Below are 24,784 nucleotides of genomic sequence, written 5' to 3' on the forward strand. Positions count from 1 at the left end.
TTCGAATTATTTTATTCGATTAAGCTAACGTGCCTATCACGTTGAGGTTGGCTACGCCGGGATTCGTTTTCAGCAAGTAGATATCCACACAAGTGGACCTTGTTGGAGCATACGTAATCCTAAAATGTAGCATCGTGCTACAGATGGCGTTTACTGCGCCATTTGTGGTATATTCTATTATTTATTATTACACGAAATCATATCAAATAACGACACCATTTGAAGACACAACTGGTACAAGCATGATAACTCTATCAGATACTGTAACAATGGATGCACCATGGGATGTACATTCAGAAACAGTACGGTATAAAATTAGTTAGAATTATTCATATTAAAAAAATATCCCATTAACATAAACAAGCGTTAAAAGCCTTTTGTTTGATTGTAATACCGCCACACTATCCTTTGTCAGAGAATTTGGATATAAATTAAAAATTTTTCTGAATCGTACTATTTGTCGGAACGCGCTATGCGTTCGGGAACTGGTGTGAGTATTGCAGAGACAAACTCAGCAACAGTTGTAGAGACAGGGACGGGATTAGAAATAGCAACAGACACAAAGACAGGAACAGGCATAGAAACTATCTCGAAATACAAAAGCTGGTTTCACACGATCGACGGAAACCTTCATTGGTTTATTACGAATTTTCGATGTGACTGTATTGTAGTCTTATTCAAGGATTCCATGAGGACCTGTATATGATGGTTGAAGAGCTTTGAGAATTGTTCTTTAAAAAAGCTTGACTGCAGTTCGATAATTGTTTGAAAACGATAACTCCAGGTTGACAATGTCTTGATGCCACGTCAAGGTCACCAATTTAAGAACATCATGGTATAGAATTAGACTATTAAATATTGACGTTTATTTATAAAAATTCAGTGGTCAGAATGTTTATATTTAACAACATTTGTTCGACTTAGGTATAGCCATATGCAGACGTTGCGTGTGCAAGAAAACTCTTTTTTGACATTCAGTACATGACATGAACTTGAATCTGTCATCATAAGTTCGCACATAAATGCAGTCCCTTCCCGATTACTGCCACTAAAATCGACATAGCCTGCGTCTTCTCCTTATATAACTACACCGTTAGTCGAAATTTCAACTAAATACTTTAACTGTGTGCGATCAACTTCATAGGGAATAAAAAATTCAGTTTCGTTCGCCGATCAAAGTCGTTTAAGTGGATGTAATACTTACCATTCGATCTCAATCTACCACAACTGGATCGGCTTCGTGGACAACCACCCTAAGTAAAAGGCCCTTGCCCATCAATTAAGATGGAATTCACTATCCACGTCCAGTAGTTTCAATGAATTAGTAACCAAAAACCACTAAGGTCGGATGTCCAAGAAACTAATCATACTGAAATCGTGGGAATGGGTGGGTGGTGGTTCGGGTGAGAAAGATGATACGAACGAAATGAAGAAAGAAGAGAATGAAATATTATATGTGGAATATTATTGCCCCTGCATTTGCATCCAAGGAAACTATAGAAAAACCGAGGCAGACAATCCCGGAATCGGACCGGCGTCATCCCGAATGCTAAGCAATAGTCTAAACCTCTATGCCGTGCCGTTCGTTACCCTCCCAATCGATCAGCCGCAGTTTTATAATCCGCTTCGTGGATAACCGCCCTTTAATCCGTAGATGATGATATAAGATCGAAATCACGATCCCGATCACAAGCTTAAATTCCGTTTTTATTGTAGTTGACTCTTTTCTGTTAACATCTAATTTTTTTAAAAAACAAGCAACAACAAACAGTTCCAATAAGTACGAGTATATCTACCCTATTTTTGTTCATAAACAATTTATTTATTTTACAAACACTAGATAACGATAATAAAGTAATTTGCAAACAACGCAGTTTGATATTACGTATTTAAAATCGCTTTTTGCAATTTAATGCCTGCCTCTACAAATAATCAAATGGGACAACGGCGAGAAATACAATACTATAATGCAACGTTAGTTGCATTTTTTTTAAGTTATGATTAAACGTATGAATAATCTTATTACAACTGTTGAAATCAATCAATTGTTAAGAGTATCTTATTAAGCCTTACAGACAATGAAAGCCCACATACATACATATACACAAATTAATTAATAAATATTCAGTAATATTTAGATACGGATGTTTCACTATTATGTTGGTAACAGAAGTTGAGAAATATGTTTACTGATGTTAAGTTAGTTCACGTCAAATTAATAAAAAAGATAATAAACAAATTAATGGGAAAGAAAAAAATCACTTTAGTCTTGTATTGTATATTGTCACTATTTAATATACTGGGGTTGGTATTTCTAGAAAGGTTTTCAAAAATGAATCAAATAATACTAAAGGGCCTTTCGGTTTTAACCGTCCGATCTAATATAATATATATAAAATGAGAATTAAAACTGCCTTGATTACTGTTTAAATAGAAGTGGTTGTGTGGTTGATTGTTAGCCTTCACTTTCGTTTGATTTTTTCCAAACGAAACATTTTTGTGGACACCCTGGGGACAATGGACACCCCCTCTTTGGGTCTCCATTGGACTAGCAATTTCTAAAGGGTTTTACCACCGGTTTGTTTTAATTGACGTGGAAATTCCTACCTTGAGGTCCACTACCCGGCATGACATTAAAATACATTCAACCATCACTATCAGTTCCTCCTAGGAGATAAGTAAGACCTCCTAGCACCCTTTGGTGCGGACGGCACCTATCTAATCCGTACTAGACTTAGCAGGCTTGGTACCCGTAGTGATATTCTTCGTTCACCCGTCGAGTTGTCTACCCCTATCTTCCAAAATCACTGTCACTATTAGTCCAACCTCAAAAACCGCCGGGTCGTAACCTAACCTAACCTAACAGCCTCATGGAGCGCAAGTCTTTATCGTTGGTTGGTTGTTTAAGGGAGAAATCCCACTCTCAGTGGGGTTACTTGCACTCCGGCATTGGTAAACCATCCCAAATTCACGGGATCATCACCATCCCCTGACCCCTGACACTTATGTCGTTTGGGCTGTCCAGATAATGAGTGTAATCGATTACGGGTAACCTTAGTTTCACGGGTAGACGTGGTCTAGGAAATGGGCTAATTGGATGGCTCCGAAACTAAAGCACATGCCGATGTGGCTGTAACTATTACTTGATTAGAAATATCGACTAATCAAAAAGTCGAAAAAATTAAATATCGATATGTATATGTTTATGTGTATAACACTAATTATCACGAAAAACTTTGACACAATTTGATACGGTTGAGCTAACTCACAATTCTTCACAAAAACGGATAACTTCAACCAGAGCCATTGTGGTAACAATTGCAGGATTTTATGCCACGGCAATTGATTCTGTCAAATGACGAAATGAATTTTAATTATATAGAAGTGCTTCAGTGATCACGGTTTTAATTGGAAGTGTAACGACCTTTCTGAGGTGCATTGTCTTTAAATCAGTTTAACAACTGTGGGATTGGTTCTCATAAATCCAAAAGGTTAGAAAGATGTAGCGGCTAGTATCGATTTTTCGTGAAAGATAAAATATTAACAAGAACATTAAAATTAAAAGCATTTTGACAAATGTTTTGTATGAAATTGAATCAGGCACTAGGCAATCAACCACGTTTTATTATTCTAATGCATAGATGTGCAGAGTATTTAGTAGATCGCTCTAAAAGACGGAATATTTGTTTTTATTTGATTTTGAGGGATGTTACGCATTGTTCAAAAGGTTTGGAAGGATCGATTATTTTATTTTCATATACAGTCAAAATCTGTTTAACGACACCGAAGGAACTACTCATATTTGGTCGTAAAAACCGATAGTCGTAATAGCCGGTGACGTTGTTATTAAGTACCTAATACCCTATTATTGAATATGTGATTAATATATTCATATAGAAAATAAAACTACATTTTATTTATTTTACATAAAATGTATTGTAAAAAGACATAACGTACATATAATTACCATTTTTCTGTATTAATAAAATCTGTAATTTTAGTCTGTTTGGAATACTTGTGTCCTGCGTACGCAACCTGTAGTTTCCATTGAATTTATTTACTATATCTTCATAATTTCCCTGCACTTGAAACTGTTCATTAAAAAGAACAATTTTTCGTAATACACTGACAACATTAAGACCATCATTCAAAGTTGACACTGTAAATTGTTCCTCAGTCTCTTCTTGTTCGTCCCTTTCCCTTTGAACTTCTTGTACAATATCATCTTCCGTAGCTGGTGCACAAATTGCAATAGAATTATCTACATCAATAAACACCTAAGCTTCAGTAGTAGATATTCTGAGAATTACAACAGACCCTAAACTCGACACGTTTTTGTTTAATTTTGCGATCTTAATGGTCATTTACTATGCCAAATGTGGATACTGTTACCTATTCAAATGTTTACAATACAGCTTCTCATTCTAACAGATATACTTATCCGAAAATATCAATTAAATGTAGTCGCTAAAAGAGATCTGTCGTAATAAGCAATGTCGTAAAAACCAATGTTTTTTATAAGGCGGTCTAACACAATTCAGCCGGGACCTATGATATTGGTCAATATAACCGGTATGTTGTTCTAAACGATGTCGTACTAAACGGTTTTGACTGTATGTATATATTCAAATAGACTATCCGTATGTTCAGTTTCCAAATCGCCGTAAGTGTTACTTTTGTTCTACTGGTATAATGGGTAATGATTATTATACGGTTGTTTCAACGGGCACTTCGTTCTTTTAAAAGCGCTAATTCGACGTCACGGCTGGATCCTAGATCTGAATTCTAGATTGCGTATTTTTATTCGTGCTACCTAAACTAGAGTTCATTCACTTGAGCCTATCATCTTACATCATCTGCACGAGCTTAAACTTATTATAGTAAGGCACTACTACCGTAAGTCTAAAAATGCTAAAACTTACATTTGCCGTTATTCTACAACATTTTATTTCATATCCATGCTGAGACACGTTTAATTCCTTTATACAGAGTGTTTAATTTTGAGGATCCGTACATCAAACGGTTAACGGAATTTTCACTTATTCGTTTGTCCATCTGCTACAACTGATTTTCTCTATTAAATTAGATATATACGTTTTATTAGAGATTAACCCATGTAATTTGCACTTATTGACAAAAGGAAGTAATTTAGGTACCTAGCTACATTCAAAAAACCTTTATGAATTTTGTGTTATCATATAGAGTACGATTTGAAAGAGCTTGTTATTGTAAGCGGTTCAATAGATACTTGCCCATTAAAAAGTTAAAAATACCGTTTTTGCCTTGCACTCATAATGGTTGCGAAAATCTTCTCTTATAATATTATATTCTAACTAGTTGATTATTAAAACGCTTAATTAAGAGATCTATTTCTGCCACAGGTCTACTTTCGATATCCAGGATGCTATCGTTTAACCTGAATCGTTGACGTATTTGGGATGAAAGATACTCAGTTAGAAAAAAGCGGGCGGGTTTAAATGTCCATACTCGGGTGTATACTTGGTTGCATACATATCATGAAAATGTTACCAAAGTTATCGATGTAAAAGTTAAACAGTTGGAAAAAAAATGAGTGGGTCTAAACGTCTATAGTCGAGTGTATAATTGGTTGCATATACACACAAACATCATGAAAATGTTGCCAAAATTAAAATATTGACGCTATGGATTACAATGGGTACCATCCTACGGACGAGCTCAATTATTCATAATCAATTTTTTATTAATAAAATTAAAAAAAATCCAATTAAACACACTGTACGTTCAATAAAACTGAAGAACTAACTATTGTATAATGTATATGTTTGTAATATCTATACCTTACGGAGCGCAATTCTGGCCCAGTAAGCAATTGTGTGTGTACTTATTAAGCAAAAGCAGATTTTACTCTAGTCTCATGGTAATTTGATACGATTACGAATGATTTCAAAGAATTTCTTTTTACAAAGGAAGTTAAAATTAAACTGGCATCAATTAAAAACAAACAAAATATAAATGGATTATAAGTACAATTTTTCTTTCAATTATTTTTCATATTGATCCATATCCATATATATTTAGTTATTTATTAAGAAAGCAGTTCAAGTAGATACGATATTTTCAAAACCGATATCGCATTTAAATGCTGGTTTATCACAGGCGAAAAAAAATGACCTGAAGTTTTCATAATAATCTACGGGAGAGGTTAGTAGACTACGCTTGAATTTCCCCATTATAGAATTATGATACATTGTTATTGTGCATGTTATATATTCACTCATGTGGGGCAACTATATGATGAAATATACAAAATCATTATTTTTAGCAATCGATAGCTATAGTTCCATATTTATAAATACTTTTTAATTCTCAACAACTTTTCTTTATAACGATTTTTGCTATTTTCAGAAATAAAGGGACTTTACTGTTTTTTGTTTTGTATAAGACTGGTGACGTTATTATGTCTTTTAGACCATGCACGACTTTTTATACAGTAACTTTTTTTCGTATGATTAATAATAAGAATGTTCCCCATATGCCGCCAACTTAAGTGAACACACTGTATATCTAGTCTTTGCATTTATTTCTCTTAAAACATCATTTCCCCATAAATACTAAAATATTTAAAGAAATCCCACCGCACATAAATCTGTATTACAGTTTATTTCAATTGACCAACATAAATCTTCCAATTGATTTAAAGTAATCGGTTTTCCAATAAATCCAAACAGTTTTTTTTTCAGAAACCTTACTTGACTATTATGGACTTACTATTTCTCCACCGCCTCTTGTATTTCATTTTCTCTGTGCTTTTCTTCTTATTATTTCCTTTCTCGGCACCGATTTCTTGTGCGCGAAAATAGTTTTTCGCAGTTTTCACGATACTCTCCTTCATTGTAATATCACCACGACACAACACCACACACTTTAAAAAAACCCTTTTAGCAACCAACCAGAACGAACCGTTAGATCAAAACAAATCAATAATCGTCAATATTACATTTTTATATGTACAGGTATCGTTGCCATTCAAATCACGGCCTCCCGCGACAAACGGTAATTAACATAGATAACATTAACTGAAACAATCGCAGTATTTAGAGACGTAAACGGAAACAATAGATAATAACAAACGATTGTTATAGTTAATAAGTTAATAACAAAACAAAACAACAATGCCGAAGAAAGTACGTAAATCTAGGGAGGCTGTTACGACCGAGCCGGCGGCTGTATGTTTAGCCGTTGCCGGTCGACGATCAAGCAGGCGGGCACGCGAGTGACAATGGTCGAGGTTGGTGGTGAGCGCTCGTCCACGGCTAAAGATCTCTTTACGATGGATAGTGTTGCGAGAATCGGAGAAAGAACGATGGACCATATCCGTCGCTCCTCAGGGGCCATTGGTGCGAGAAGAAGTCTCTTTTACACCATCCAACGGGCCTGTGTCATACTTACAAACGTATGGTACAATTATGTCCGAAGAGACGTCGTGGGTCAAACGAAGAGGTCATTTTAATACAAAAGTTGAGTAACGTTTAATTGGGTTAAGTTCAATTTTTATTAATCACCAAAACGCAACAGTTAAAAACAACATTTTGCACACTACGTAGACTCATTTAATCATACTGATGTATATTTAGTCTGTACAACCATCATCAGAACCAGTGGCAGATAGTCAGGAGAAGTAGGTGAAGGGGCTCTTCACCTATTTTTCTAAGCAGTTTTCGGAATTATTTCTCTCACAAAATAAATATGCATAATGAAGAAATTTGGCGTAAAAAAAGTATTTCTTCGTTTATTATAATTATAAAATTATTGCATCTGCTTTGGGCCGTCCACGAATAGTGAAGAGATCACGTAAGGTGAGTTAATGTAATGTATTCGCTATTATTATAATTAGAAACTCTTAAATGTTTTTGTATATTATATAATAGTGATTAGGTAAAGTAATCTACGATTATAAATGCCAAATTTTAGAAGTCCCTTTTGTGTGGCTATAGGCAACATACTAAAAAGTGAAGAATTGTTATCGTACTCGAATAGGGAAGAGGCCACGTCGGATCTACCAGTCTACTGCACTTGCATATACTCCATCCGAATGCGCAAATCTTGCTAATGAGTTAATGTAATGTATTCCCTGCTATACTATTATAATTAAAATGCTTTAACTTTTTTGCATATTATTTTATGGTAACTGAGTAGCTACAGTTAATTACGATTATAACGGTAACATTTCACCAGTCAATGTCTCCATAAACGAAATGCCAAAAAATGGTAAATTGTTTCCGTATACAATCTAAGAATTATTATAGTCCTAAAATGAAGAGTTTACATAGAATTGAGTAGTTTACTGCACCTGCATATACCGCATGCGAATGCACGAATCTTGCTATTAAGTTAAGGTAATGTATTCGTCAGTATCATAAATAAAATGTTTAAACGTTTTCTGGGTTATATTATAGTGATTGCCTACCTACGATTATAACGACTAATTTCACCATTCCCTTCAATGGCGCTATGATGAATTCGAAAAGGTTCGCGGCCACTAGGTGAACTGAAACTGGATCCAGCATGGAAGGAACTCTGGAAAAGCTCGTCAGTTCAATCAAAGAATTATTATAAATATGAATATCGACGGTTCTAACGAGTTATGTCATCATCATAAAGTCGACAGTCGTAGGACTGGTTGGACACGTACCTCCACTCTTTCCTACCCTGAGCGAAACTTCTCATTTCCCTAAAACTAGAACAGCCCACATCCTTAACTATTTGCGAACAGTAATCTAATCTAGGTCTATCTCTACCCCTCCTAACTCCTGTTTCTGCTTCTAATATGTCTCTGACTAGACCTTCATGCCTGAGAAGGTGTCCTACCACCCTATCTCGCCTATTTTTTATTGACTTCCATAGGATCCTCTGTTCTCCTATTCTTTCTAATACCTCTTCATTTATAACCTTCTCTATCCACGGTATCCTCATCATTCGCCTGTAACACCACATTTCAAACGCTTCTAACCTTTTCTTTTCCGCCGTGCTCACTGTCCATATTTCGCATCCGTACAGCGCTGCGCTCCAAACATACACCATTAAAAACCTTTTTTGAATTTGTAAATGAACCGTTCGCGAGCGTATTAGTGACTTCTTTTTATTGAAGGCGACACCATCCTGCGCTTCTGCTTTATATCCCTACTACTTCTTCCGCCCTGACTTCCTAGATACCTAAAATCGACCACTTCTAATTCTTCGTCTCCTATCTTTATATTCGCTCTTTCCCTACTTTTTCTTCTGTGGCATACCAGTATTTTAGTTTTACTTTTATTTATTTTCATACTATACTGTTTTGTCAATACCACTTCCTTTTTATTTAAAGCTATCTTTAACTCCTCCTTGCTAGATGCTAATGCTGCTATATCATCTGCAAGTCTAAGCATACTAATCATTTGCCCTTGTATATATCTATTGCTGCAGTTGTACTGTCTTTAATGATGTTGATCGCGTCTTCGATGTACAGATTAAAAAGTAGCGGTGACAGTGTGCATCCCTGTCTGACTCCCTTCCTAATTTTTACTTCTCTACGTTGCAGCTGCAGCTCTATAACTGGCTGTTGCTCTCTCACTCTTCTATCTTTGTAACTCATCCCTACATTTTTAAGTACATATATTTAACATCTTGTCCCATTTAGCATTGTCAAAAGCCGGTTGTGTAATAAAACAAAAAGATATATTAACAATCGTGCAAGTGACGATAAAAAAATTGCAACTGGCATGTGGTATAATATACGGTGATCGATCACGTAACGTGGCATCTAACAGGTTTCTTGTTGATTACGGGTTCCGAAAAACCGTTTCTACACTGGTTACGAACCCAAACGACACGGAATAATGAATGTAATATAAACTGGACATAAAAACTTTCAAAACTATTCCGACTCGACACAGTACAATTGGTAGGTATCTACTATTACGGTATTGGACGTTTATTATACGGCGAGCGCATACCTCAATTTCATCAGCGCTTTTGCGATTACGGTCGTTTGTTGCCATTACTATTGCTGTTGCTGATTGCCGTTGTCGAATGGTCGTAGGAGGCGGTAATATTACACGTTTCGCTTAATAATAAACTGGACAACAATATGAGAGAGATTCGACTAAACGGCAGATCGATGGGCTGCAAGGCTGGCCATGCGGAAATAAAACAAAATCATAAAACGCGACCTACTTAAACTTATTAATGTTTTTATTATTGCATGTATTTACTTAGATGTGTACATAAGGTTGACAACCTTTACATAGGAGGTATCTACTTTGTAAGGTGGTAAAAATTCAAATGTCAGATTTGTGACTTAAAAGGGACACCTCCGACCTCCACCTACACATATTTTGCAAATAGATAGACGACCGTTATGAATAAAGTTATACTGATGATGAATGTAATCTCATAAACCCGTAGTGATTTGTGTAAAGAAATCTTTTTTGTTTGTTACCTGGCATAAGAGAGTAGGGTCTATACCTGGGTTTCCTAACCTCATTTGTTCCATACAATCCTTATAAAAGTGATGTGTCCTCCTACCTCTCACATAAAATTGAATCATAATCTGTACTGTTTTTGGGTTTGGGCAAGGGTTGGAAACGTTAAGAAGGCTCAGTGATGGTTTTAGGGAGGGAGGGCAACATTAGTACCACCGAAGGGCGGTTTTAGGGGAGCCACCATCCTAGAATCGTCTTGTTTTTTTGTGAAAATAAGTAAAAGCCAAAGGTCGAACCCTAATAATAGTTCATTTTGTGATAGGGACGAAGGCCATTATTTTTGTAAACTATGAATTTTCGAGTTGCCCTTACTGCAAATCAGGTTACCTTCCTATGAAACAAACGTGTAACATCCATCTTTATTTGTAAAATATAAAAATTTCCTGTATTAGGCTCAATTGTAACTGCTTAATTGCTTATTATTACTCTGCATGGTGATGTTCAGGACATTTCGCGTCCTGCAGAAGGCAGGACGGTAGATCTCAAATGCAGGACATTCTCCAACATGTAGGACGATTGGTAACGCTAGTTCTACACGACATATATGTTTCAGCTCGGCTGAAAAGGACTTTAATTAATCCTAAAACGGTCAACGGTTTCAGTTGGTAGACTTCCACAAATCCGGGCCTTTATGGCGGATTGGTTGGTGAAAATTGCGCAAAACTTGAAGGTAATATTCCTTATTGATTGTTCTACCCTATGGCAAGAATTGATGATGCACCACGCCCCTAAAAAACTGTAAGCAAAACTTTCATCTTCGGTCTAACTTGACGCGCTTTTTTCTGTATTGGTTCGTGCGACAGCTTTCAATGAGATGACTGAGCTTTGGTTTCCACGTCATAACCATAAACCCATGATTCGTCACCGGTTATGACACTCTGGAGTAAATTTGGGTCGTCGCGGACAGGGTCCAACAGTTCCTTAGCAATGTTAAAGCGATGCTGTTTTTTGGTCGAAATTGGGCAATTTTGGTACAAATTTAGCGGCGCCCCGTCTCATGCCCAAATCATTGGTAAAAATCAAATGACAGGAGCCAATTAATATGTTTAGCTTCTCAGCAACTTCTCTAACGGTTATTCGACAATTGGCCAATACTAGTTTCTTCATGTCATTATTGTTTTCGTCTATTGTTGACGTCCAACACGCCCTTCGACGTTCTCATCTTCTCGGCCCTCTAAGAACATTTTGTACCACGTAAATGTTGTTTCGATCCATGGTAGCATCACCATATGCTACAGTCAACATTCGTAATGCGTCCGCACAGTTAATTTTGTTTTCACACAAAATTTGATACAGATTCTTTGATCCATTTTTTGGAATAGGCAAAAATAGAAGAATAGCCAAAACACGTCCAAGCAAAGCAGCTGTCAAAAATTAACTGAATATTCAACATCTGTCGATATATAAGTGAGAGACATGAGCAACAACATAACGCCACAAAAAAAATTGAAAATCGATTATACCTAACCCGCGGAAATTCAAAATACGCGATACTTTTTGAACAGATCTCGTACTTTTAGGGATCTGTACTTCAAAAGGAAAAAGAAATCCTTATAGGATCACTTCGTTGTCCGAATTTCTACCAGCCAGGGCCCTTTTTCGAGTGGAGGTATCAAGTTGAAATTAATGTCAAATATTCAGGTCCGCAATCCCTTTAGGAGCTGTAAAGAAATCAAACTTCTATGTCAAAACAATTAAAAGATATAGATGACTTCCCTAGTCATGAGATTTGGTAAGAAGTAATGTCTTTTAACATAAATAAAGGAGATAATCCGGAAACCGTAAACTTGTAATTACATCCAAAAAAGGCCTGCAACGTTGTACGGGCCCTTCCTAGGTGCGCGAATCCGATTCGCACTTAGTTATTTTTGGTTATCAAAATTCACTGCTGAAAAACAATAATACGGATTTTTCATTGGCTGTAACACACGTACGTACGTATGAATGTGTCCTAATATCATTTCACGTAACAGTATATCGAAGGATGAAGTAGCAACGATAACATCAAAACACCGAGTTCTTTGATCCCCTTTAGTCATGCGGTTCTTCTGGTTGTAGAAAACTCGGTTGCAAATTTTGCAATACCTCAAACCGGCGCTGTAGCAACAATAACAACGAACGGTAACTCGGACCTTCAATTGTTTTTATGGTGTTTTCGCTTGGGTCAAAAACCTTGCGCGAATATTACGTACAAATACAAATAGTCCAAAAATTAACCGGCGAATTGGCCTGTTGAACAGCGGCGCACACGCAACAAATAAATTCATATACTGTCTTCGTATATCAATAATTGGATACAGGTACCATGTATAAATAAATTAATAATGGAACTAATAGATATGACTGAGCCTGTGCGAATAAATCGCACGGTGGTTTCTTTAAATTCTTCAACACCATCTGATGAAGCTAAGGTTTGGTGTAACAATTGTATTGTGTCTACGTTAATAAATATTTAAAACAAGGAGTTTCTAATGTGTTTCTAGTGTTCGGTGTTACGAAAACATCTTCTAGTATCTAGTTTATGTTTATCTTTAGTATAATTCTTAGATTTTATTGCTTGCTATCTGTACTTTTTGTAAATAAATGTTGTTCCCTAGTCATAAATGCAAATTGTTACGACCAGCTAAATTAATTTTATTATCTGGTTTTTCTCGGAATGTTGGTACCTGAATTGGTAACTTCAGAGTCAGATGTACTTTCAGGTATCAACCATTTCTACTGTTTCCATCGTTATTGTGGGGGTTGGAGTAAATGTGTGTACTTTTAAGATTTTAAACACCTAGCGGCATGGCCTAGAGGTTTAGACCATTGCTTAGCATTCGGGAGGACGCCGGTTCAATTCCGGGTCTGTTTGCCTTGGTCCAACCTTTTCTGTGGTTTCCTTGGATCACTTAGGCAAATGCTGGGCCAGTAATATTCCATAGATAATCTTTCATTCTCTTCTGTCTTCATTTCGTCCGTCTCAACTTTCTCACCCGAACCACCACCCACCCATTCCCACGATTCCTGAAAGCAGGCTGAAGAGGGCCTTCCGCCCTACCTTCCGGCGCAGTCGGGAGGGATTTCCCGCCGACCAGCATTAGTAGTTGGTGGGAATGAAACACCCAATTTTTGTTTTTTTCTAAACTGATACAATTTTTGATTCAGATCATTTAAAATCCAAAACATTAACCGAGTCGTCCAAAAACAAATTATTCCTTGTGGTTTTTCTCAATCATAATACTAGGATCTTGCCCATATGGGCCTCAAGGGTGTCATACCCAGTTGCCTTATCTCAAAGTCGAAGTATTGTAACTGTTATTACGTTTGATCATGAAGCATTTGTACCGAATGCATTGTATGCCTACGTATGTGTATATCGACATTGTATACACATGAAGGATTAATAAGGAAACCAGCAGCTGATCTAACTGGCCGATCGGTTAAGGAAAGGTGTACAGTACATATTGTATTTAAATGAGAGAAAGTCAATTTTTGCGGAAAAAGCAACAAAAATTACGACTGTTCCTTATCTACGAGCGCGAGGCTTGTAAATCTTGGGGCTTGGGACTCGCTACGACTTTCATCCGACTTCGTGGTGCCAGCTCTCAGTTCCATGTTGGTGTTTTATCGCGGAACTTTATACGATATACGTATACGTTTACATAAAGACGAACGTGTCTTTTCAGTTGTAGGGATCAGGTTTACATGATTACGGTGTACAGGGTGACACAATAATTCATTAGGTACCTTAATATCCCGAGATAAAAATGTTCAGTCTCTCAAGCGAGACTCCCGTCTCCGTCTCTCATCAAGTCTCTCTGGCGTGGCTGAGAGAGACTGTCAAAAAAACTGTTTAGCGTCTCTGAACGAGAGAGTCGAGTCGCTCATAGAGAGATCCTCATTTCGTATCCAGTCTTTGAACGAGAGACTAGAGTCACTCATAGAGAGATCCTCATTTCGTATCCAGTCTCTGAACGAGAGATTCAAATCTCTGAACGAGAGATTCAAATCTCTGAACGAGAGACTCGAATCTCTGAATTAACAATTTTATCGTTCGAGTCTCTCATACAGAGACTGTGAGAGATTAATAAAAACGCTCTCAAGGACGCTGAAAGACTCTGAGAGACTGGAAATTTTTGCTTAGGGATAACAAATTAGATAATAATATCTTCTCCTACCAGCTCAATATTTAGCAGCCGGTGGCAGCAAGTGGCGTCTGGCAAATAATAATGCAAACAGCATGTAAGGAAATAAATAAAACTTCATTAGGAAAAATGCAATGGAGTAGGTAGACTGTTTAAGAACTTGCGCGGGCAGACGCCCCAGCTGGAGCCACCCTTATGATGCCCACATATAATCGAATTCTGCGGAATATCCTTTTTGACAAACGCAAAATACGTGATGCAGTAGGCTGATTCGCTTATTTCTATAATTTTTGTTCTTTATGGAATATATGAGTTGATGATGGTGCTTATTATTAAATTAAGAAATGCTTCGAAAATATCAAGAGAACGTAACATAATTTACATTGTAGCAATATTCATATGATAGTGTCACCTTGGAAATCATATCATCATCATCATAGGGTGTTCACACCTTCACTATTTCCTATCCTATCCTAGGTCTACTTTCAGTCCTCCTGTTTGTGCTTCAAATATGTCTCCAACTGGCCGTTCATGCCTGAGAAGGTGTCATACCAACCTGTCTCGCGTAATATTCTTTACTCCTCATTTCTAACTTTCTCTATCCATGGTATACCCTTGGAAATCATATCATCATCATCATCAGTATCATCATCATAGGGTGTTCACACCTTCACTATATCCTATCCTATCCTAGCTCTACCTCCAGTCCTCTGAACTCCTGTTTGTGCTTCAAATATGTCTCCAACTGGCCCTTCATACCTGAGAAGGTGTCATACCAACCTCTCTCGCCTAATATTCGTTACTGACACCCATAACGCCCTCAGTTCTCCTACTTTTTCTAATACCTCCTCATTTCTAACCTTCTCTATCCATGGCATACCCATCATTTGAATGTGACACCATATTTCCAACGCTTCTAACCTTTTCTTATATTAAATAATCAGAAATCAAAATTTTTCTCAAAACGTAAGTACCTGTATATTGAACGCAGTCACTGTTTCGTGTGTTCCAGTGAAACGCGTCTACATCTGGATGATTCTGTTTCATCGTCAGATAAATCAGTTTTGGCCACGTCGTTCTAACCCGTTCTAACTGGCCCAAGCCCAACCCGGGCCAACTGAGCGCGACCTATGCCGCAAGCAAGCCGCAGCGCTTCAACTGCGTTAATTCCGTTAACAATGGAAGACCGTTGATCGCCTTCGGTTATGCACCCTCGTTGGTGCGTTCCACATTTGGTAGGTTAAGTGCAGAACGATCCCGGCCCGACAGGCCGAGTTCGTGCCGTGACGTGTCGGCGAGCTTTCCGCGAAAGGAGCGGCACTAATAATGGAGCGGAACTGGAAAAGATTGATTAAAGAGGAGATTGTTCGGAATGTCCGTCGTTGTTGAAGAGATACGGAAATTAGTGGACGCGGTGCCACTCCTTGTTGCTGAAACTGATCTGTGTGCTGTTTGAAGACACGATGATGGAATTGCGATTAATTTATGCCAAGGTACTTGTGCATTCAGGACGCTGAACTTAAAGAGATAAAACAAGTAAAGGTTTTCAGACAAGAAATTATTTATGAAACGACGAGATGGTATAAAAGAAATACGAAATTCCTCATAAATGGCATAAAATTCTGAATAACAATTAGCTAACTCAATTAATTCACAATACAGAAACATTCCATATATAATGCAGCATCATATGGTTGAAGTGATAAAAATATTTTGTACTTACGAGATAGAGAGGAATCGGTTTTGGAAAACCACAGCTATGCAGTGTAAAATCCATCAAGGATCTGATGTAGTTTCGGACTTCACTAATGCCTACTATATCTAATTGTAATCTATAGTCTATTCATCTAAACATTCAAATTCTCTTATTTTCCTACTTGCTTCATTGTTCTTACATTCGACGCTCCGACTCGTGAAATATTGCACCTTCCCCTATTACACTTATCGATGACATCACCCGAGGTAGTCCCCTTCCGGACATCCAAATGAGGAACTAGTTTACGTTCAGGGTGCTTTACCCCAGAGGATGTCATGATTTGAGTTCTGTTTGTTTTTCTTGGGATATCATAATGTGGTGGTTTCCCATTTCCTTCACATCGCACTATTGTGAATCAGAGTACCATACAGATCCTCATGATCTTTGCCACCCTGAGTACTGTATTATTACAGTATTATCAGATAGATAAAATATTTCACTTCTTTTTTGCCTCTACTTCGTTCGTATCATCCGTCTCTCCCCAGCCACTACCCACTCGTTCCCAGGGTTCCTTAAAGGAAACCGCAGAGGGCTTTCCGCCTACCCATGCGGCAATTCCTTAGACCTATAATGTAGGTCGAAAGTACAGTCCGTCCATCAGTATTAGTAGCTGGTGGGAATGAAATAGAAAAGCTTTTGTCGATCCTATTCCCGATAGGAATAAATGTAATTGGAATTGCAAATTATCCCGAGGTCCTTCTAGGAAAAATCCGAATAAACAACATTAGTGCTTTATCGTTCTTAAGATACTTTAGATCATCAGTGTCTTCCGAATATGGCAAACAACAATGAGCCATACGAAACGGCGTGTGGTGTGTTATTAACATATTAAATGGTGATGACGTATTGGGGCTCGGTCGAGTCGCAAGTCGGTTGCCTGGTCTTCCGCCTGCGTCCTCTTCATGGCTCCGTTGTGTTGGTACAGTGACCAACTGAGCCGGTCGTTCACCTCGGCTCACAATCAGATCGCGGAATTGCTACAATAATGATGACGCGGAGCGCCAGCATCTTGTAAATTGGAGGCCACCGCTGTCTCTCTTTATCTCCTCAACCATCCTCTCTTTCTCTCATTATTTCTCCATATTCCATTTGAGCAGCTTTGCGTTAGCGAATAACGTATTGCTCGGAAAAGCACGAAACATATATTTTGCGGAAACAGGTATTCAGAGCGTGGACTAACACCTACTTACTTACGATTAGTTAGCATGCACCTTCGAGATCAATGGCGTAGGGAGGAATTGGAAATGGGGACAGAGGGAGAACGCAGTACCTACTAAATGTTATTGTTTGGCAGAACGTAATTTGTATTACCGTATTCACCGTTACATTGATGGGATTGATTGTTTTATCGAGTAAAGATGGTGATATTTTTCCAAAATCGTCTGTTGGGATACCCACACACAGATGCAGAAAATTATATTGAGTCTGAGCTATTGACATTTTTCTTTTAAATTATTATTCTTACACCGTTACTCCGGTATACAATTCGGAAATTTTGGCCATTAAGTTATACTGAAGTGTACGCTCCAAGCAGCAAATTCTAAAAACTATAAAATGTTTAAAAGTGGCAAAATATTCTGTCTACCAAACACACACAATGAAGGTTATGATGGAAAAAGGCAACACAAACGAAGTGAGCGTTGTCGTGGTTGTCTTTCTTTCTGTTTATTTGTTTTTCGAAATTCGACAGCTGTGTGAACAAACGACATCTTTGACAACCTGTACGAAAACTTTGTCCGACCTATCAAGAGTAAGAAACCTTGTCACATCATTCATTTATTAAAATCCTCAGCTATACAATGAATTTCAAGACTAATAAAATTTGGTAAACTCTCTTATTTTTTAGCCCTTCCAGGTGTAAGAAAGAACTGAATTGAATTATTGGAAGTTAAAAAACCTTTCTTCAATTAATTTCTGAAACTTCCAAAATTCTCGCGTCACGTAATGGATGAAGCAGGGGGGAGCTATCAGGCCACCCGTTACGTAGGGACTGAGGACTAAGGGTTGATCTACTGTCTGCGTCACCATCACACTGTCGTCAGTCCGAAGACTGGTTAGACCCAAATTTTCACCTTTTGCGGTCATGATGAGTCAATCTTCACACCCCTTGCTATCCTGAATCAATATTCGCGATTATCTAAAACTACAACATCTGATATTGTACCTAACTATTTGCGACCAGTAATCTAATCTAATATGTCCCTAAATCGGCGTATTTCACTGTGCGCAGTTTGGCTTATAATTTGAATAACCAAATATAGTCCTGGAACGTGTATTTGGAAACTTGGATACGAAAGTAGTAACAGGAAAGAGGAAATAAGCATTAGCATTTATTTATACATAAAGATGCTTCCTTTATAAACGGATTCAACAAATACTTAAGTAAAAATAAAACACGAGCAATTTCGCAACTATCGCAAGGTTGATGCTGAAGCAATACAAGTAAAAATACTGCTGTAGGATATTCGTATTATTAACATTGTACGACAGGATAGAATACTTTCATATGCAACTAAATTAACACTGTGGCTCGCAGAGTTGTAAACCAATTTATTTAGTTTAAGTTCTAATTTTTGAGACAAATATTCCGATAAAAATTATACAGAGTGGCTCATAATTTTCCCAAAACAATTTTGTATCATCATCATAGGGTCGTCAGTTCTAAAACTGATTAGACACGCACCTTCACTCCTTTTTATCATGAGCTAACCTTCGCATTTCTCTAAAACTAGAAAAAAAAACTTTTGGGTGTTTCATTCCCACCAGCCAGTAATGCTGGTGGGCGGTCAGTCCCTCCGGGCTACGCCGGAAGGTAGGGCGGAAGGCCCTCTTCAGCCTGCTTTCAGGAATCGTGGGAATGGGTGGGTGGTGGTTCGGGTGAGAAAGATGAGACGGACGAAATGAAGACAGAAGAGAGTGAAAGATTATCTGTGGAATATTACTGCCTCAGCATTTGCCTAAGTGATCCAAGGAAACCACAGAAAAACTTGGACCAAGGCAGACGGACCCGGAATCGAACCGGCGTCCTCCCGAATGCTAAGCAATGGTCTAGACCTCTAGGCCATGCCGCTCGGTCTAAAACTAGAACAACCCACATCCTTAACTATTTGCGAACAGTAATCTAATCTAGGTCTACCTCTACCCCTCCTAACTCCCGTTTCTGCCTCTAATATGTCTCTGACTAGACCTTCATGCCTGAGAAAGTGCCCTACTAACCTATCTCGCCTATTTCTTATTGACTTCCATAGAGTCCTTTGTTCTCTTACTCTTTCTAATACCTCTTCATTTCTAACCTTCTCTATCCACGGTATCCTCATCATTCGCCTGTAACACCACATTTCGAACGCTTCTAACCTTTTCTTTTCCGCCGCGCCCACTGTCCATGTTTCGCACCCGTACAGCGCCGTGCTCCAAACATACACCTTTAACAACCTTTTTCGAATTTCTAAATTAACCGTTCGCGAGCATAGAAGTGACTTCTTTTTATTAAAGGCGACACGACCCTGCGCTATCCTCTGCTTTATATCCCTACTACTCCTTCCATCCTCACTTATCTGACTTCCTAGGTATCTAAAATCAGCCACTTCTTCTAATTTTTCGTCTCCTATCTTTATATTCGCTCTTTCCCTACTTTTTCTTCCCTTGCATACCAGTATTTTAGTTTTACTTTTATTTATTTTCATACAGTACTGATCTGTCAGTACCGCTTCCATTTTATTTAAAGCTATCTCTAGGTCCTCCTTGCTAGATGCTAATACTGCTATATCATCTGCAAATCTAAGCATACTAATCTTTTGCCCTTGCACATCTATCCCTACAGTTGTACTGTCTTTAATGATGTTGATCGCGTCTTCGATGTACAGATTAAAAAGTAGCGGTGACAGTGTGCATCCCTGTCTGACTCCCTTCCTAATTTTTACTTCTCTACGTTGCAGCTGCAGCTCTATAACTGGCTGTTGCTCTCTCACTCTTCTATCTTTGTAACTCATCCCTACATTTTTAAGTACATATATTTAACATCTTGTCCCATTTAGCATTGTCAAAAGCCGGTTGTGTAATAAAACAAAAAGATATATTAACAATCGTGCAAGTGACGATAAAAAAATTGCAACTGGCATGTGGTATAATATACGGTGATCGATCACGTAACGTGGCATCTAACAGGTTTCTTGTTGATTACGGGTTCCGAAAAACCGTTTCTACACTGGTTACGAACCCAAACGACACGGAATAATGAATGTAATATAAACTGGACATAAAAACTTTCAAAACTATTCCGACTCGACACAGTACAATTGGTAGGTATCTACTATTACGGTATTGGACGTTTATTATACGGCGAGCGCATACCTCAATTTCATCAGCGCTTTTGCGATTACGGTCGTTTGTTGCCATTACTATTGCTGTTGCTGATTGCCGTTGTCGAATGGTCGTAGGAGGCGGTAATATTACACGTTTCGCTTAATAATAAACTGGACAACAATATGAGAGAGATTCGACTAAACGGCAGATCGATGGGCTGCAAGGCTGGCCATGCGGAAATAAAACAAAATCATAAAACGCGACCTACTTAAACTTATTAATGTTTTTATTATTGCATGTATTTACTTAGATGTGTACATAAGGTTGACAACCTTTACATAGGAGGTATCTACTTTGTAAGGTGGTAAAAATTCAAATGTCAGATTTGTGACTTAAAAGGGACACCTCCGACCTCCACCTACACATATTTTGCAAATAGATAGACGACCGTTATGAATAAAGTTATACTGATGATGAATGTAATCTCATAAACCCGTAGTGATTTGTGTAAAGAAATCTTTTTTGTTTGTTACCTGGCATAAGAGAGTAGGGTCTATACCTGGGTTTCCTAACCTCATTTGTTCCATACAATCCTTATAAAAGTGATGTGTCCTCCTACCTCTCACATAAAATTGAATCATAATCTGTACTGTTTTTGGGTTTGGGCAAGGGTTGGAAACGTTAAGAAGGCTCAGTGATGGTTTTAGGGAGGGAGGGCAACATTAGTACCACCGAAGGGCGGTTTTAGGGGAGCCACCATCCTAGAATCGTCTTGTTTTTTTGTGAAAATAAGTAAAAGCCAAAGGTCGAACCCTAATAATAGTTCATTTTGTGATAGGGACGAAGGCCATTATTTTTGTAAACTATGAATTTTCGAGTTGCCCTTACTGCAAATCAGGTTACCTTCCTATGAAACAAACGTGTAACATCCATCTTTATTTGTAAAATATAAAAATTTCCTGTATTAGGCTCAATTGTAACTGCTTAATTGCTTATTATTACTCTGCATGGTGATGTTCAGGACATTTCGCGTCCTGCAGAAGGCAGGACGGTAGATCTCAAATGCAGGACATTCTCCAACATGTAGGACGATTGGTAACGCTAGTTCTACACGACATATATGTTTCAGCTCGGCTGAAAAGGACTTTAATTAATCCTAAAACGGTCAACGGTTTCAGTTGGTAGACTTCCACAAATCCGGGCCTTTATGGCGGATTGGTTGGTGAAAATTGCGCAAAACTTGAAGGTAATATTCCTTATTGATTGTTCTACCCTATGGCAAGAATTGATGATGCACCACGCCCCTAAAAAACTGTAAGCAAAACTTTCATCTTCGGTCTAACTTGACGCGCTTTTTTCTGTATTGGTTCGTGCGACAGCTTTCAATGAGATGACTGAGCTTTGGTTTCCACGTCATAACCATAAACCCATGATTCGTCACCGGTTATGACACTCTGGAGTAAATTTGGGTCGTCGCGGACAGGGTCCAACAGTTCCTTAGCAATGTTAAAGCGATGCTGTTTTTTGGTCGAAATTGGGCAATTTTGGTACAAATTTAGCGGCGCCCCGTCTCATGCCCAAATCATTGGTAAAAATCAAATGACAGGAGCCAATTAATATGTTTAGCTTCTCAGCAACTTCTCTAACGGTTATTCGACAATTGGCCAATACTAGTTTCTTCATGTCATTATTGTTTTCGTCTATTGTTGACGTCCAACACGCCCTTCGACGTTCTCATCTTCTCGGCCCTCTAAGAACATTTTGTACCACGTAAATGTTGTTTCGATCCATGGTAGCATCACCATATGCTACAGTCAACATTCGTAATGCGTCCGCACAGTTAATTTTGTTTTCACACAAAATTTGATACAGATTCTTTGATCCATTTTTTGGAATAGGCAAAAATAGAAGAATAGCCAAAACACGTCCAAGCAAAGCAGCTGTCAAAAATTAACTGAATATTCAACATCTGTCGATATATAAGTGAGAGACATGAGCAACAACATAACGCCACAAAAAAAATTGAAAATCGATTATACCTAACCCGCGGAAATTCAAAATACGCGATACTTTTTGAACAGATCTCGTACTTTTAGGGATCTGTACTTCAAAAGGAAAAAGAAATCCTTATAGGATCACTTCGTTGTCCGAATTTCTACCAGCCAGGGCCCTTTTTCGAGTGGAGGTATCAAGTTGAAATTAATGTCAAATATTCAGGTCCGCAATCCCTTTAGGAGCTGTAAAGAAATCAAACTTCTATGTCAAAACAATTAAAAGATATAGATGACTTCCCTAGTCATGAGATTTGGTAAGAAGTAATGTCTTTTAACATAAATAAAGGAGATAATCCGGAAACCGTAAACTTGTAATTACATCCAAAAAAGGCCTGCAACGTTGTACGGGCCCTTCCTAGGTGCGCGAATCCGATTCGCACTTAGTTATTTTTGGTTATCAAAATTCACTGCTGAAAAACAATAATACGGATTTTTCATTGGCTGTAACACACGTACGTACGTATGAATGTGTCCTAATATCATTTCACGTAACAGTATATCGAAGGATGAAGTAGCAACGATAACATCAAAACACCGAGTTCTTTGATCCCCTTTAGTCATGCGGTTCTTCTGGTTGTAGAAAACTCGGTTGCAAATTTTGCAATACCTCAAACCGGCGCTGTAGCAACAATAACAACGAACGGTAACTCGGACCTTCAATTGTTTTTATGGTGTTTTCGCTTGGGTCAAAAACCTTGCGCGAATATTACGTACAAATACAAATAGTCCAAAAATTAACCGGCGAATTGGCCTGTTGAACAGCGGCGCACACGCAACAAATAAATTCATATACTGTCTTCGTATATCAATAATTGGATACAGGTACCATGTATAAATAAATTAATAATGGAACTAATAGATATGACTGAGCCTGTGCGAATAAATCGCACGGTGGTTTCTTTAAATTCTTCAACACCATCTGATGAAGCTAAGGTTTGGTGTAACAATTGTATTGTGTCTACGTTAATAAATATTTAAAACAAGGAGTTTCTAATGTGTTTCTAGTGTTCGGTGTTACGAAAACATCTTCTAGTATCTAGTTTATGTNGCTCAAGTTTCATAACTGCCTGTTGCTCTTTCTACAAATGTGAAACTCCTAAGCAAGAAAACTCTTTTTAAGCTTATTTTACAATTAGATAAAACCACGGTGGTTTCTTTAAATTCTTCAACACCATCTGATGAAGCTAAGGTTTGGTGTAACAATTGTATTGTGTCTACGTTAATAAATATTTAAAACAAGGAGTTTCTAATGTGTTTCTAGTGTTCGGTGTTACGAAAACATCTTCTAGTATCTAGTTTATGTTTATCTTTAGTATAATTCTTAGATTTTATTGCTTGCTATCTGTACTTTTTGTAAATAAATGTTGTTCCCTAGTCATAAATGCAAATTGTTACGACCAGCTAAATTAATTTTATTATCTGGTTTTTCTCGGAATGTTGGTACCTGAATTGGTAACTTCAGAGTCAGATGTACTTTCAGGTATCAACCATTTCTACTGTTTCCATCGTTATTGTGGGGGTTGGAGTAAATGTGTGTACTTTTAAGATTTTAAACACCTAGCGGCATGGCCTAGAGGTTTAGACCATTGCTTAGCATTCGGGAGGACGCCGGTTCAATTCCGGGTCTGTTTGCCTTGGTCCAACCTTTTCTGTGGTTTCCTTGGATCACTTAGGCAAATGCTGGGCCAGTAATATTCCATAGATAATCTTTCATTCTCTTCTGTCTTCATTTCGTCCGTCTCAACTTTCTCACCCGAACCACCACCCACCTATTCCCACGATTCCTGAAAGCAGGTTGAAGAGGGCCTTCCGCCTTACCTTCCGGCGTAGTCCAGAGGGACTTGCCGCCCACCAGCATTACTGGCTGGTGGAAATGAAACACCCAAAAAGTTTTAAAAAGGGATATTCTGAACCCGGAGTGGTATGGCCTAGAGGTTTAGTCCATTGCTTAGCATTCGGGAGGACGCCGGTTCGATTCCGGGTCCGTCTGCCTTGGTCCAAGTTTTTCTGTGGTTTCCTTGGATCACTTAGGCAAATGCTGAG

The 24,784-nt window shown here is 38.0% G+C and overlaps 1 protein-coding gene across 4 annotated transcripts in view; it reads right to left on the reverse strand.

The window, feature by feature from the left end:
- LOC108734630 (long-chain-fatty-acid--CoA ligase 1) overlaps nucleotides 1-24,784 on the reverse strand; it is a 115,048-nt gene that overhangs the window by 75,311 nt on the left and 14,953 nt on the right. The window contains exon 1 of one of the 4 annotated variants that reach the window (XM_025980245.1): nucleotides 6,751-7,196. The exons of the other annotated variants lie outside the window; for them this stretch is intronic. Within the exon in view, the coding sequence (XP_025836030.1) occupies nucleotides 6,751-6,874 (124 nt within the window). The 5' untranslated portion in view covers nucleotides 6,875-7,196. Of the gene's footprint in view, nucleotides 1-6,750; nucleotides 7,197-24,784 lie in introns of those variants that run through there. 4 annotated transcript variants of the gene reach the window in all.

This window comes from Agrilus planipennis, unplaced genomic scaffold, assembly GCF_000699045.2.
Source record: "Agrilus planipennis isolate EAB-ADULT unplaced genomic scaffold, Apla_2.0 scaffold79, whole genome shotgun sequence".
Classification (NCBI taxonomy): Eukaryota; Metazoa; Arthropoda; class Insecta; order Coleoptera; family Buprestidae; genus Agrilus; species Agrilus planipennis.